The sequence below is a fragment of the Cyprinus carpio genome, chromosome B7, assembly GCF_018340385.1.
Source record: "Cyprinus carpio isolate SPL01 chromosome B7, ASM1834038v1, whole genome shotgun sequence".
NCBI lineage: Eukaryota > Metazoa > Chordata > Actinopteri > Cypriniformes > Cyprinidae > Cyprinus > Cyprinus carpio.
In genome coordinates this window covers 23,906,428-23,920,484 of record NC_056603.1, presented here as the reverse complement: position 1 = coordinate 23,920,484, position 14,057 = coordinate 23,906,428, and the positions used below count along the sequence as shown (strand labels likewise).

Sequence of the window (14,057 nt, the reverse complement as noted above, 5' to 3'; positions counted from 1 at the left end):
CTACTTTGTCTTGTTCTAAAAGCCAAACAAACAAACAGACAACAACATAATGGTTAACTATTTATTTTATGATTAAAAACTTTATGTACAGTAGATGTTTTTTTTTTTTTTTTGCTATGTGTTTGGCATTTCGTGAAATGCTATAAATTATGAGAAAATTTATGCAATAGAATAATTGTTTTTAATAAAAAAATCTGTTTATTTTTTATTTATTCTATAAATAAAAATAAAAATCTACTTATTTATTAATATATATTTAGAATAAAAAACAATTTATCCTAAAGGGATTTGTAAACTTAAAAAAATATATATAATTATAATTATAATAATTATTATTATTTACATTCTGACTTAGAGTATAAACCTTGAAATAAGTTTTTCAGAGCCATAGATTGGACAAAAACAGTAGGCCTATTGGACAGACTCCTAATGGTTTACATCACTTACAATCAAACCAGTAAAGAAAGGCGTTTTATAACACATTTTTTAAGAAGATCTAGAGAATATGATGTAGTTACATTTTCCGGAGATTAGACCCTTCGCACCGCAACTGGTTTTCTTTTATTGCTGGGATTCATCCAGGAAGTAATTGTGACACTATTGACCCCGTGTTAAACCAATCGTTTGGAAGAAAGTGTTGTGTTGTCCAATCACATTTCCCCGGGCTTCTGGGTAGGCGGGCTGTTCTCGCTCTGTGCTGTGTTTGTTTAGTTACAGCAAGAGCAAGGATTTCGGTTTTGTTTTCTGTGATTTCCAGTCGCTGAACTGTATCGTTCGGCTGATCATTCAGTAAAACCAGGTAAACAATTCGCATTTCATCTATTAATACGACTGATCAGTAGAAAAAGCCGTAAAACATCACTGAAATCACTAGATGACTCCAGAAGCGACAGATGACTGAAGTTTGTATCAAGCTCACCTATCATGTCAGAGCAAAGTGCTACATTGATGGTCAAAATGACTGCCTTAATTCTCGCTAAACGTTGACAGACCCCAATAACATATACGTTTACATGTAAATTACTGAGAAATTGGGAATTGTCGAGGCGAAACACAATTGACCTGCTGCTGAGTCATTAGCTAGCTAGTCAAAGAACCTTTAGCCAAGAGGCTAACAGAGAAGTTCAGTCAGTCTGGCTGAAGAAAAAACACCGAGCTGTCTGTCTTCTACACAGCGAGTGCTCCTTTAGACATAAAACATCACAGAACGCGTTCATAAATGATGATGAACTTCTGGTATTGTGATTCTTTGCTTGTTCTGTAGGTTAGCAAGCTAACTAGCCTGGCTGGAGACATAACTAACGTTAATGTATTTGTCTCTTATATAACACAACCCCTTTCTAGAACATGTCTCGCTGCAGAGCAGATAGCCTGCATGGCAAGGCACTTTTTATCCACACAGATATTTGTTTGAATCAAACGTCTATTTCCTGACTTATAGTTTTTGTTTTTAAAACGTGTATGACATTTCTGGTCTCTGTTTCGTGTTGATCACACCTGCTGAAGTGCCAGGTTAGTTTCTGCTATAGTGACAGTTTCCATTCAGTCCCACTGTGACCTTCTGCACCTCCTCAGTTATCTACCACAAGGATACAGTTGCTTTAAATATCTTCATCGGAACTGCTTTCTTTATTCGTAGTAGTGTGTATTTAAGCTTGTCGTGGACACATTTTCATCTTCTTGGTCAGTGTTTATTAGTAGAAGCAAACATAAATTCTGTTATGAGAGAGAGTGGTTTTATTATGATTAGTTCACTGGATTAAGATCAGTCTCATGAGCATTGTGTTTTCTCTGTCTCGTAGGCACAGACAGCACTTTGTTGCTCTGCACACAGGGTACTTGCATTGATCGCTGCTCTATGGAAAAAGTGTAACCATGTTCAGTTTTGAGGGAGATTTCAGGAGAACGCCCAAGGTGTCCCTTGGGGGTGCGAGCAGAAAAGTAAGTTTTCCATGTGATATGATGGCTGAATTATCAAAGTGTCTGAATTCAGACTACTTTGTTCTCACAAATGTGTCTAGTTCTGTGCATCACTACTTTTGTCTACAGTGATTATTATTACTTGGAAAATGCTGATATGGTATGTTTGTGAGTTTTTGGTGTAAAGGATTTTCACGTATGGACTACATGAATCTGGCAAAAATTGCTGTATCATATTTATATATTGGATCTGTTTTGATATGTGTCACATATGTGTTTTGTACAGGAGGAGAAAGCATCACTTCTTCATCGAACACAAGAAGAAAGAAGAAAAAGGGAGGTGAGAATCATCCATTATGGTATTTTAAAGCGCTGTGTTTTATTGTAAAAAAAGGACAGAAAAGCTCTAAATAATTTCTGAAACTTTGTATTATGAGCACTTCTTGTGTTTATTTGCTTCTTAATGATGAATCGCTTGTTGTATCCCTCGTGTAAGCAGCTTGGATAAAGGCATCTTCTAAATGAATAAATTTAAAAGTGATGTTATTTCTGAAAAAAACTTGGGTTGACTAATTGCTCAAATGCAGTAACATTTTCAAGTGTGTCTTGAGAGAAAAAGTACTTTTTGCTGCCATTTTACCCATGATGTGTACAGTATTTCTGCATAGTTGTATCTATTTTCATTTTAGAGCCCGAAATGAGGATATGAAACTTAAAGTTGCAAACAAATAGAAGATGGTCTTGTCCTCAATATATGGTTTTACTCATCTTTGTTTATTCCACAGGATGAGAGGAAAAGACTAAAAAATGCAATCATCATTCAGTCATACATAAGGGGATACCAAGACAGGAAACAGCAAGTATGTAGCAGCGGTTTAAACTCTTACTTTCTTTGAACAGAGAGCCTGTTTGTATTCTTGTAGTTGATAGACTGTTTGTTTAATTCCTAATAATTCTTTCTTTTCTTTTAGTATGCCATTCAGAGGGGCTGCTTTGACCGCTGTGTGTGTCAGTGCCAGTCAGGCTCTGGCCCTCAACTCACAGACAGTGCCATACTCAGCCAACTTGCTCGCCAGCTTCTCTTTTTTTACAGACTAAGTGAAGACAGACAAAGAATGGTAAGGACTGCAGGTTTAAAAATCTGTTATTGCCAGATGAGGCTCAGTGAAGTTTTGTAATTTGCCATTTTAATGTGGTTTGAAGAAAAAAAAAGGTTGGACCGATTGGTATTGTTATGGTGTCACTGACTTTATGAAGCCATGAACCTATGAACCTTCATTGTCGTTTATGGATGTTAATGTCTTAACTGTGTAGATCTGGATGTGTCAGAGTTTGGTAAAGCATCATGCTCAGTTCGTGAAGCTGCTGATGGGGCCAGAAAGACAGAGCTGCCTGTTTCAGATCAAGAGGATACTGGGGCACTGTTGCAGGTACAATGAGATGTTCCTCAGATACTGCTTTGTGTAGTAGCATACCTAAAATGAATCCTTCTGTCACAGTCACATGTAAACCTTTAGATCGTCTTGTTGGTTAGTTGCTAAGCATTTTCTCTGTCTGTTTAAGTTATTGCAAGCATTTGAAGATGACAGTCTGAATGTGGCCGTCCCGATGCGGATGCTGGAGGTGTTTTCATCCGAGAGAACCTACTTGCCCTTTCTACAGGATGAAAACTATGTCACTGCACTTATTGAACAAATATTGTACTATATGGTAGAGAAAGGTACAGAGTTTTGCCCCATGTTAGATTTATCTTCATCATGCATTAGGGTTAGAAGATGAGTGTATTCAGTTAGAGAAAGCACATAAGATTCTCTTTTTAATTTAGCTTAAGTTTGCATCTGTTATCTATCGTAATCATATTTATTTTTTTTGTTTTAGGTTACTACAGATCTCTGTATGTTTTAGTGAATCACAAGTTGCCATCGAGTTTGGAGTATAGAGATGCCCCTTCCATTCCACTGGCACAAATGCTGCTGGAACACACACTCAAGCCTCTGCACTTTACATACAGCTCCTGCCCCCCAGAGACCAGGTACATATTCACATAGGTGCATACTGGGACAAAAAGTCTAACTAATTCAAATGATTCATAGCCTTTTATACTATACCTGCTGAGAAGAGCATTTAGTTTAAGCTGTTAGAGGAATGTCTTTGTTTTGGTGTGTGTGGTGCAAGGGTCCCACTCAGTAAAAGGCTGCGCACTGACCCCTTATTGCAGACCGTTAGCTTTATTCTTCCAGGGGACCAATGGACAGTAGTTCTCTCACTGCTGTATTTACAGAGAGTAGTAAACTCCAGACAGACTCATTGACTCAACATTTACCCTCCATTCTAACACTCTGAGTGATGAACACTGCTGTTTTCTTTTCTTTTCTCTCTGAAGAACGACAGGAGCGCGAGAGAAGAAGCTTGTGCACATAGTCTTGTGTTTGCCCTCTTTCTTTCTCTCGCTCTTTCTCTCTCTTACACACACACAGAGGCATGTAAGCAGACAAACCATTGTTTACCCCCAAAACCTTTTGATTTAAATTGACATTTTTAAAAAAAAAACAATTTTTTTTTTAAATAATGTACACTACTGTTCAGAGGTTTTAGGGGTTAATTGGTAAGGTATAATTCCAGTGCGGATACATCAGATTGTGGTGGTGTCACTTTTAGTTTTTTTATTTATTTACTTTGTGTCTATAAAGCAGTGGTAAATACATCCTTTAGAATTATTGAATTACCGTAATGTCACTTTGGGAAAATATTTATTGATTTAGTTATTTAAAGGTGCCATGTGTCATGTCTGGCAAAAAAATCAAGTCATACTCCACATTCCATACCAGATGGGGGCAGTATGCCTCAATAAAGTGAATTGGTCTACTCTAGAGTAACAAACGAGAAACGGCATAGTCTCTATGCTCCGCCCCTACCTTCACAACAACCCTAGAGTGAGATCTGTCATTACTAACCCCTTAACCATTCTAATATACCAAAATCATCCATCAAACCTAAAAAAAAAACACAGTTCAACACTACAGTAACAAATGTTATGCCTAATGCCGGAACTAGTCTCAGGATCCCAAAATCAGCTAGCCAGTCGATCGCCAAAGCATAACTTACTTCACCATCACTTTACATAACATATTCAAAACATTACTAATTAAGCCAAAAATAAAAAAATATTCTTAGCTGCACATATACAAGTGAAAATAGGGACAACATCTATTTAGAGTGTTACGTATGCTGCCCGCCTGATGCTAATTTAGCAGCATATATCAAGTTTGATTTTCATTAGCAAAAACTTGACCGCTCTGAATATAGTGAGTGAGTGCACGCGGCCGGGGCGCTCTCTCTCTCTCTCTCTCTCTCTCTCTCGAAGACATTTCAAGCTTCTTAGGTAATGTTACATTTTAGCATCAGCTTGGTAGAGACAGGCTTTGGTAGATAACAGGTGAAAACCGGATCGGATCTGTGGGTAAGTTATAGCTAGCTAATTATCAAACGCAGCTACGGTTAGCCATCGCTAACATTAGCACGTTTATCGAACAGCCTTCGATACATTTCTATGTTATAACTTCCCGAAAAAAAATACGCAAACATATAAAAACAAACTTCTAGCGAAATACTAACAGCATCTTACTTACCAATCCAAAAGAAATGTTGCAAGTTCGGAGTCGAACCTCATTTCTTTCAAGTCCATCAGTTGTCTCCAGCGATGGAAAGCAGTGCCGATGTTTACTCTGGTTCGGCTCCTTTTCTTATCGGATTTGATTTGTGATTCCGAGCGCGGTTGTTTCCCTGTAGCGGGTGGTGGTGGTAGGTGTCTCTTGCCAAGGCCTTCAGCCATCCTTCCGCTCTCTTCCCTGAACTGAAATGAAGTAGTGGGCTGTACTTTCCACATGATTGACATCAGGTTCAAGTACGCCCACAAGCCGTGCAAGTTATTCGTGTATTGCAGGTTGGCTGGTGGTTATGTTGCCCGCATACCGCCTCCCATGGCCGAAACTGGTATTACGAAACCTGTCGGGCCGTGGCTAGTAATGCTAATGCTAATTAAGGTTGATATCTCTGCAGCACTATAACTTGACATTTTTTTAATGACATCATCGCCCTTATTTCTTCTCATTCTTTTGATGCGTGTAGGTCATTTTTTGGATATTTTTACCTCAATTTTTACACATGGCACCTTTAAACAGGAAAGTCCTGATACAATACCTCTTCTACCAGGGAATTTAGTCAAGATAGGCAGCAAAGGACAAAGTTACAAAGAAATACATATCACCACACAGTGAACAAACACAAAACACAATTTTCTAGTCAGTTATTAAAACATGTACAGTACACTGTTCTATATAAACAGACTTGAAAATATTTTTAAAGTCTTAAATATGTATATATTTTTAAATATGTATGCTTAAATTATGGCAACTAACTACGTTCTTCTAGGCCAAAGCTCTTCTGTTGGCAAAATTTGTTGTCTCATAGATGCACAAATAGCCAAAAGTGTGTGTATTTATTGGGAAGTATATTAGTATTAAAATGGATATTTATTGTGATATATAGAAAAATGAGGTAATGTCCTTATCGCAGACGGAAACATACAGTACAGTTACAATAAATAATAATAAATTCACAGATTCTCAATCTTTTTTTTTCTTCTTTCATTCACAGGCAATTTGTTTTTTCGGCCTTCACTGAGGAGTTTATTTCAGTGCCTTTCACTGAACAAATCTATCATTTCTTCGTGCCAGCTTTGTCAGACCCAAAACTAGCTTTCCCATTTCAGAACTTCCTTTGGTCACTTCAGGCCACCATAGCCTCCTCTGCCCAGGCCAGAGCTCAGGCTCCCTGGCTCTTTTACTTTTTGCTATCAGTTGGAGAATCAGGACTGGGTAAGCACTGTGCTTAATAGCACTTTACAGTATCACTAATATACTGTGTGCCCGATCAGTGAATAAAATGATTTTGTTCATTTGGTTTGTATAGGTTCACTCTCCGAAGAAGGGTTGCTGTTGTACTTGAATGCGCTCCAGACTCTGTTGCCATTGTTGCCAGTGACGGAGTGCAGCAGTAGAGCTGACATCGACAGTGATTCAGAAGATGAGGAAGAAATGACCATGCAGCCTCCTGCTGCACAGGTACACACACATTCTCTCTTATCCACGTCTTGGCACAAAAATATTCAGAGAGCTTCATAGTATGCAATTTTGTTCTTAAACGGAAGAATATAATTCTGTCGTTTTTTTAAAGGATGGCAGTTGGATATCTGTACATTATATAACAGAGGAGTGTGTACAGAAGATGGACACCAAGCAGCAGACTAATGCTCTGTTAACATTAGTGTGGAGAGACTCGGCAAGTGAAGACGTCTTCACCATGATGGCCTCCATCTGTCACACACTGATGGTGCAACATCGTATGATGGTGCCCAGAGTCAGGTAAGATCATATATGCAATCAACCCATCCAAAAAATTAATCACCTAGGATAACTAATATAACTAGATTCACTGCACAGTGCACACTTGTGCTCTATCACTCTCTTACATCGAGATAAGTTAGGCATGATGGACCACTCTAATTAATAAAAAGAGATGTGGTCAAGAAAGAGCTGCAATCAGATGAGAACTGGATGCAGTTTTATGTGTATAAAAAGATTTCCCAACATCAAAGTGTCAGGTCTATAAGCAGATTGTTTTTTTTTTTTTATCTTCTGATTTAACTATAAAGCAACATTGCTAATGAAGCGATCAGGTGGTTAAGTCTCATCTTACTATGTTTTTTTTTTATTACCAGGGCAGTTTTAGTTGCTGTCACTCATCAATTAGTGTAATGAGCTCTTCTCTCAATCACCTTCGCTTTATTTACTTCTGGTTCTGCAATGTTGACAAAATGAGAACAGGATTTCAGCAGATAGAAGGAAATAAAGGAGGAAAGTGATGGAGAGAGATGGCATGAAAGACAGGGAAGAGGAGAACGTCTGGTTTAATGAGGGAGAGAGATATCAGATAAAGCCACTGAGCTTTAAAAGGTGGTGTCAATCAACTAATCGGAACTAGTTTAAAGTTTTCACTCATGCAGTGTGCACCCTAGTCTATACCTTTTATGTTCTTAATATCATATAATTAAGAACGTTGGATTGTGTATTAAAATCTTCAGAATCAGAAAGCAGTCTTCACAGTAGAAGAGGCAGCATTTCACAAGCCCCTTACATCTTAGAAAAAACGTACCACTTTGAAAAAAATCCACTTTTTTGAATATGTTCCGGAATAAAGGTCAACCTTTTCACATATTTTCTTTTTTCGTAGGGGAATGTTTTTTAAAGAATTTCTTAAAAAATACCCTTGCTAGCTAATGTTTTATTATACTACTTAAAAATTGTTTTAGGAGCTTACATTTTCTCTACAAATACTTATATATATATATATATATATATATAATTTTATTTTGTTAATGTCTGACATGTTTAAATTAGGCAATTTTTTTATGTGGGAAAAAGACTTAATATTAAGCCTGTTTAACGCGCATATTATTGTCTAATTAAAATGCTTTTTTCATAGACAAAAATTACATACCAAAATTAACCTATTTGTAGAACTGTTTAATATTTTTAATAGTTCTTTAAAAACATAGAGTAATCTGAAATAAATGAAAAGTATAACATATCCTACAAACCACATTTCAAAGTTGACGTAACTCAAAATTGTTTCTGTAAGACTCCTTAGACTTCCTTTATAATGTTTTGCATGTTATGCTTTCATTCATATATTAAATAAACCTCTTGGATTTTCATTATGTTTTCCTGCATATCCTTTCCTTGTGCTGTATTTTCCTCCATTTTTTTATTTGGAGGTATTTTTATATTTTACAGCTCCGTCCAGAAGAGAAGGCTTTTATCATAAATCCTGCCTTCACTACTTTATCATTATCGGATATCTGTACAAAATAATTAGCTGGCCTAGGAAGATTAATTCCTGCAGGAGTGGATGGGATAGTTTTACAAGAGGTATAACAGCTGGCCCTGATTTACAACCTTTAAAGAAGCGCCCAGTGAGCGTGCAAACTTGGTTGCCTTTTAAACATGATCATATTTTAAAGTGAAGAGTATGGATGTATTTCACGCTAAACAAGGTCATTATAGTATCAAACTGAGTTAGTGTAAATAGCGCACTTGGGTCTTGTCCATGGAAAGGTCTCATTAATGTTAAGCCTGCTGTATTTGTTTTGGCTATTTAAAGACTCTATGAAGATGATTTTAAATTGTAATTAGATGCAAAGAACAGGAATTTAAAAGAAAGAAAACACACTGTCACATTATTAGGGATGCACCGATGTATTGGACACCGATATTTATCGGTCAATTTTCCTCAATTTATAAACATCGGCATATCGGCTATATAAGGAAAAGGGCAGATATAACAAACCAATGGTTTATTAATTAACTGCGTGAAGGCACTAAGCTTTATAATGTCTGTTGCATAATCCTAGCGCTGCTGTCTTCACTTTAATGCTAATCAAATAACAAAAGACAAAAGATTGCACACTATTCTTGACTAAATAACTTTTGTAACTTTCATAAGTTACATAAGTTCGGACCTCATCTGAATAACTAAAACTTCACTGAAGTTTATTGCGTGCTTTCATTACCCATATAGCTCTGTAGACTAGAAAACCCATCAAAATAAGAGTCCCGCTTTAGTAAAGGAGATCTCATACATATTTAAACTTACAAAAAATATTAAAATGTTTACAAAAACAAATTAGAAGTCTGTTACAGTAAAGGATTGAGATGTATTTAATTTATACAGTGAAGTGCTATTTTACATTTGTTTACTTTAATTCTGTTCCTGAAAACTGTTAAATCTTCCTAAAAAGCACTGTTTATTTAATATGTGTCTTTGTTCTGTTGTATTTATGTAGGCCTGCTGAATGTTAAATGGATCCAATCCATGTTCATTAGAAATTATTTAATGATTCAGCAATAAACCTGTTAGTATAATTTGGTGTTTTTGAACTTTGCTGATTTAAAACATGATCAAAATACTATCTATTTTGATTTAAAAATTTAAAAGAAGAGAGGATGTGACAAATATCGGTATCGGCCAATAAGTGTTTGTTAAAATCGGTATCGGTATTGGCGCCAAAAAAATCGGTGCATCCCTACACATTATTAATGTTTATAATAGATAATGGAGTTATAGCAGTGAAATTGACTTTGATATAGTCATATAGCTTTGATTAGATTTCAAACACATGTACATTTTTTTTATTATTTTGAGAAAATTAAAAGCTGATAGCATTTTGCTTTGCTTTATTTATTTTTGAATATTTGGTCTACTTATTTCAGCATTTCATCCATTTCTCAGTGAGAGTTCTGCAATTGTTGTGTTATTATTTTATTGTTGGCCGTGAAGTGCAAAACAGTTTACAATTCTGAAAACAAAATAACAAATTACAAACGCAAATGCAAATCTAAAAAACAAAATAACAAGTCAGAAAACACAATGACAAATCAGACAAACCGGAAGAGGTAGGTATAGTTTGAGACAGTGCCATTAGTTTGGGATTACTCACCACTGACTGGAAGAGACATCTGTCAATCAACGTATACAGTCATATACAGGCATTTCACAGCCACCGTAGAAAGGTCTATAAAATTGTAAACAGAAGTGCTTTGTGTGAAGTGGATGTACACATTCTTACCTTAACCTCAGCTTTAACCTTATCTTCTCCCTCAGTTGCTCCTAATTATACTTTATTTATTCTTTCACCCCTTGACACAAAACAAGTAACCACCAGAGCGATTTCTCACACCCCAGTGTGACGGCTGTTAGGTTTCAACGGCTGTTAGGATTCGGGCGACCTAAACGCAGTATCTAATTTGTGATAGCAACACTGCTTCTACGGTCAAGCAATTGTGGCTGTGCTACATTGTCTCTCTGGGTGTCATTAACTTAAATGGAGCCCCCACAGGAACCACTGGTCTGTTTACGATCCTGAAGCAGACTGCTGGTTTACTAATGGAAGGTGCCTCACCTAAATAAAGCTTAATGGCTCATTTAATCTTTCCTGTGGTCACATACAAAGACTAGAAATTCCACCTCACTGGGTTGTTTATATTTTTTTCTATTTTATGAGTCCTGCTGGAAGTTTGGGATGTTTAGGTTTTATGGGCAGGAGATGTGGTTATTTGAACATTTAGTGATGAGCATAGTTCCTGTAGCACCTTTGACTAAAAGTGTTGGTGAGTTATGTTTGTGTTTATTGATCTACATAATGTTTGGTGGTATCAACTGTTGTTCTTAAAGATCTATATTCTTTTCCCTCTTTTTTGTCTTTTTCAGGCTTTTGTACAGTTTAGCCTTCAACGCTCGCTTTCTTAGACATCTATGGCATTTAATCACATCTATGAAGACTAAAATGATCACAGGGTGAGATTTCTACATTGGTTGTTTTTCATGTGTACTTCTTTAATATAATATTAATGATATTAACCATTTTTCTTTTGCCCTCTCTTTATTCTCCCCGTCTTTTGTGTAGCTCTATGGTTCCCTTGTTGCAAGTGATGTCTTGTGGTTCTCCAATGTCTCTGGAGGATGCCAACAGGATCATCCCTCTCTTCTATCTCTTCAGTTCACTCTTCAGTCATTCACTCATCTCTGTGCATGACAGCGAGTTCTTTGGCTCAGCAGATGGTATTAACATCTATTCTGCAAATATGTACAAATTACTGTATCATAATATATTGAAGTATTTAATAGAACACATTAAAACACATCAGGTCATTTTGTTCTTTCACCTTCTTTTGGATTGTGGTCTTTGTAAATTTTACAGCACTCCTGAAATTTTAGTTTCTCGTTGCTAACTTTTTTTTGAAAATTGAATTACAAATGAATGTTTCTCATTGCTCGGCAGGTCAGAGCCAGACGTCGATGATGCCCTTCTCTCTGGCGGAGTTGGTGACATTGTCTCGGTGTTTGCGGGACGCCTGTCTGGGAATCATTAAGCTGGCCTATCCTGAGACTAAGACGGAGCACAAAGAGGAGTATGTAGCAGCGTTTCGCAGTGTCGGGGTGAAAACTAACAGCCAAGTTCAGCAGCACATTCAAGCTAGGCAGAAACGATGGGTCCAGCTCTTTAAGGTGATTCACTCCATATCTACATCTCACACTCTTATTTCCTAGCTGATATTAATGGCAAAGGTGTTGTAGTTGAAATGGATTAAACGTTACTAGTACTGAGAAGATTCTCACTAGTATGAATTCCACATTCGTTAGCACTGATAATATCTTTAGTGGATGGTGGGCGTTACTTTTAACCGGCCTCTGTATCAGCAGTGCTAACAACGTCTTTGATGACCTAATTAAATGAGCTGACAATTAATGAGGCGAATAGTCTCAGCATCTGTTAGGGCCATCAGTGCTGATCAGCCAGGCAGGAAGACCACTCACTCAGGAAATTAATCGGTTGTTTGCCAAGACTTAAGTGAGCTGAACAACGGTGTTAGGATATTAGTCAGCTGTCTTCACTCTCTGTCTTCTTCCATCATCCTCTTCCTCGTCTTCTTACTCATTATCTGTGTGTACAGGATGACCAGATCTCCTGCTTGCTGTTGACAGCTCATTGACCTACTTTTGTCCTTTCATTTAACTAAAAATCTTTTCAGTAGGTTTGTAGAGCTTTTCAACATTGACAGTTAAAAATTAAAGGACATAATTTATAAATTTGTATCTTAGTGATTGACGCATTATAAAACGATTGTGAAACAATTTGTTTGATTATACAATACATATCAGAGTACATATGTTTCTCCAGGAGCTTGTTAACATCTGCAACTCTGCAGCACTTTACTCCAAACTGTCATCCGTGCACTCAAAACAGTTCACACAGCTGTCAGTATAGACTTAAAAAAAGTTAAAAAACAATTGTTTTTCCATTATTGGTTATATCTTGTATTCATCAATGTACACGCACAAGTATGCAGACTTCACATTACATATTTTCCAAACCTGTTGTTCAAGTTCATGTGGCTGATAATTGTTAAGATCATTGATCTTAGTTTGGAGAAATGTGTAAAATGAACTGAGATAAAAATGTAATATACAAAATAATAATAATAATAATAATAAACAAATAAAAAATAAATAAATAAAAAAGTAGTTATAGTTTTAAAGCAGTGCAGCAGTAAAAGGCTTTTTTTTTATTCTTAGGAATTCCAAAAATGAAATATATACATTTATATGTGTGTAGCTAACTTGGTGTTGGGTGATATGCTTAATTGTCATATCATCCTATCGCCAGCCTGTGAGATCGCCGATACATGATATTATCATACTAATTTATTTATTATTTATTTACTTCGTTTCATTGCCGGAAAGTGAACCAATTCCAACGTAAGGCCAAAAGCAGCCAAATGTTTTTAATATGACTGAATTTGTGTTTAACATGATAACAATTTGCTATCATAACTAACGTTGTTGTAAGTTATTAATCATAAGGCTTACATTTCCTCAGTTATTCAAAACCGCTACAGAAAATGAGCGAAGAATGTTTATATCACCAAACAACATCATAACTGACTTCAGTCTAGTGCGGGTTTATGCACTTTAAAATACACTCCCCTTATAATCAGTGAAGCTGTCTACATTGTATGATGAATAAATCTCTTTCATAACATACTTACATTGCACGTACATCTGCACTTTGTTGTTTAAGATAAGAGAATTCAAGTCAAAATTCAGTCAGCGCGGGCTGAACAACAAAACTCCGCTGTTTCAGCGATGACTTATCTGAACACCTCTGACTGGACATTGCATTCATAAGCGCAATATAATTGTGTGATTGGTTATAACACACAACTCTAAAAATGTTCAACCTTGACGAACACTGTGAGTGGAATCCCAGAACATACACAGTTGCCCTTTTAAATTTTGCCTTTGTTAAGGTGAACCATCCCAAGGAGAGAATGCAACATTGTAACAGTTGGTTTTTTGAACAAAGTAAACATTCTAAAGGATTTAAGAAAATGCCTATTTATTTTATTTTTTAAGTTTGTACTATGCCAGCTAGTGTCTAAGTGAATTACTGTAAGTGACAGATCATTGTTTGGGTTCCACTAGTCGAGTCAGTACGGCATACAAAAGGCTCTGAAAGA

The 14,057-nt window shown here is 36.4% G+C and overlaps 1 protein-coding gene across 1 annotated transcript in view; it reads left to right on the top strand.

The window, feature by feature from the left end:
• Positions 1-634: 634 nt before the first annotated feature.
• ube3c (ubiquitin protein ligase E3C) overlaps positions 635-14,057 on the top strand; it is a 29,776-nt gene continuing 16,353 nt past the window's right edge. Inside the window, exons 1-14 of the mRNA XM_042728042.1 lie at positions 635-799; positions 1,803-1,941; positions 2,207-2,260; positions 2,706-2,780; positions 2,892-3,038; positions 3,235-3,350; positions 3,483-3,640; positions 3,799-3,952; positions 6,577-6,797; positions 6,892-7,043; positions 7,156-7,343; positions 11,248-11,334; positions 11,444-11,598; positions 11,819-12,045. Of these exons, the coding sequence (XP_042583976.1) occupies positions 1,876-1,941; positions 2,207-2,260; positions 2,706-2,780; positions 2,892-3,038; positions 3,235-3,350; positions 3,483-3,640; positions 3,799-3,952; positions 6,577-6,797; positions 6,892-7,043; positions 7,156-7,343; positions 11,248-11,334; positions 11,444-11,598; positions 11,819-12,045 (1,800 nt within the window). The 5' untranslated portion in view covers positions 635-799; positions 1,803-1,875. The remainder of the gene's footprint in view (positions 800-1,802; positions 1,942-2,206; positions 2,261-2,705; positions 2,781-2,891; positions 3,039-3,234; positions 3,351-3,482; positions 3,641-3,798; positions 3,953-6,576; positions 6,798-6,891; positions 7,044-7,155; positions 7,344-11,247; positions 11,335-11,443; positions 11,599-11,818; positions 12,046-14,057) is intronic.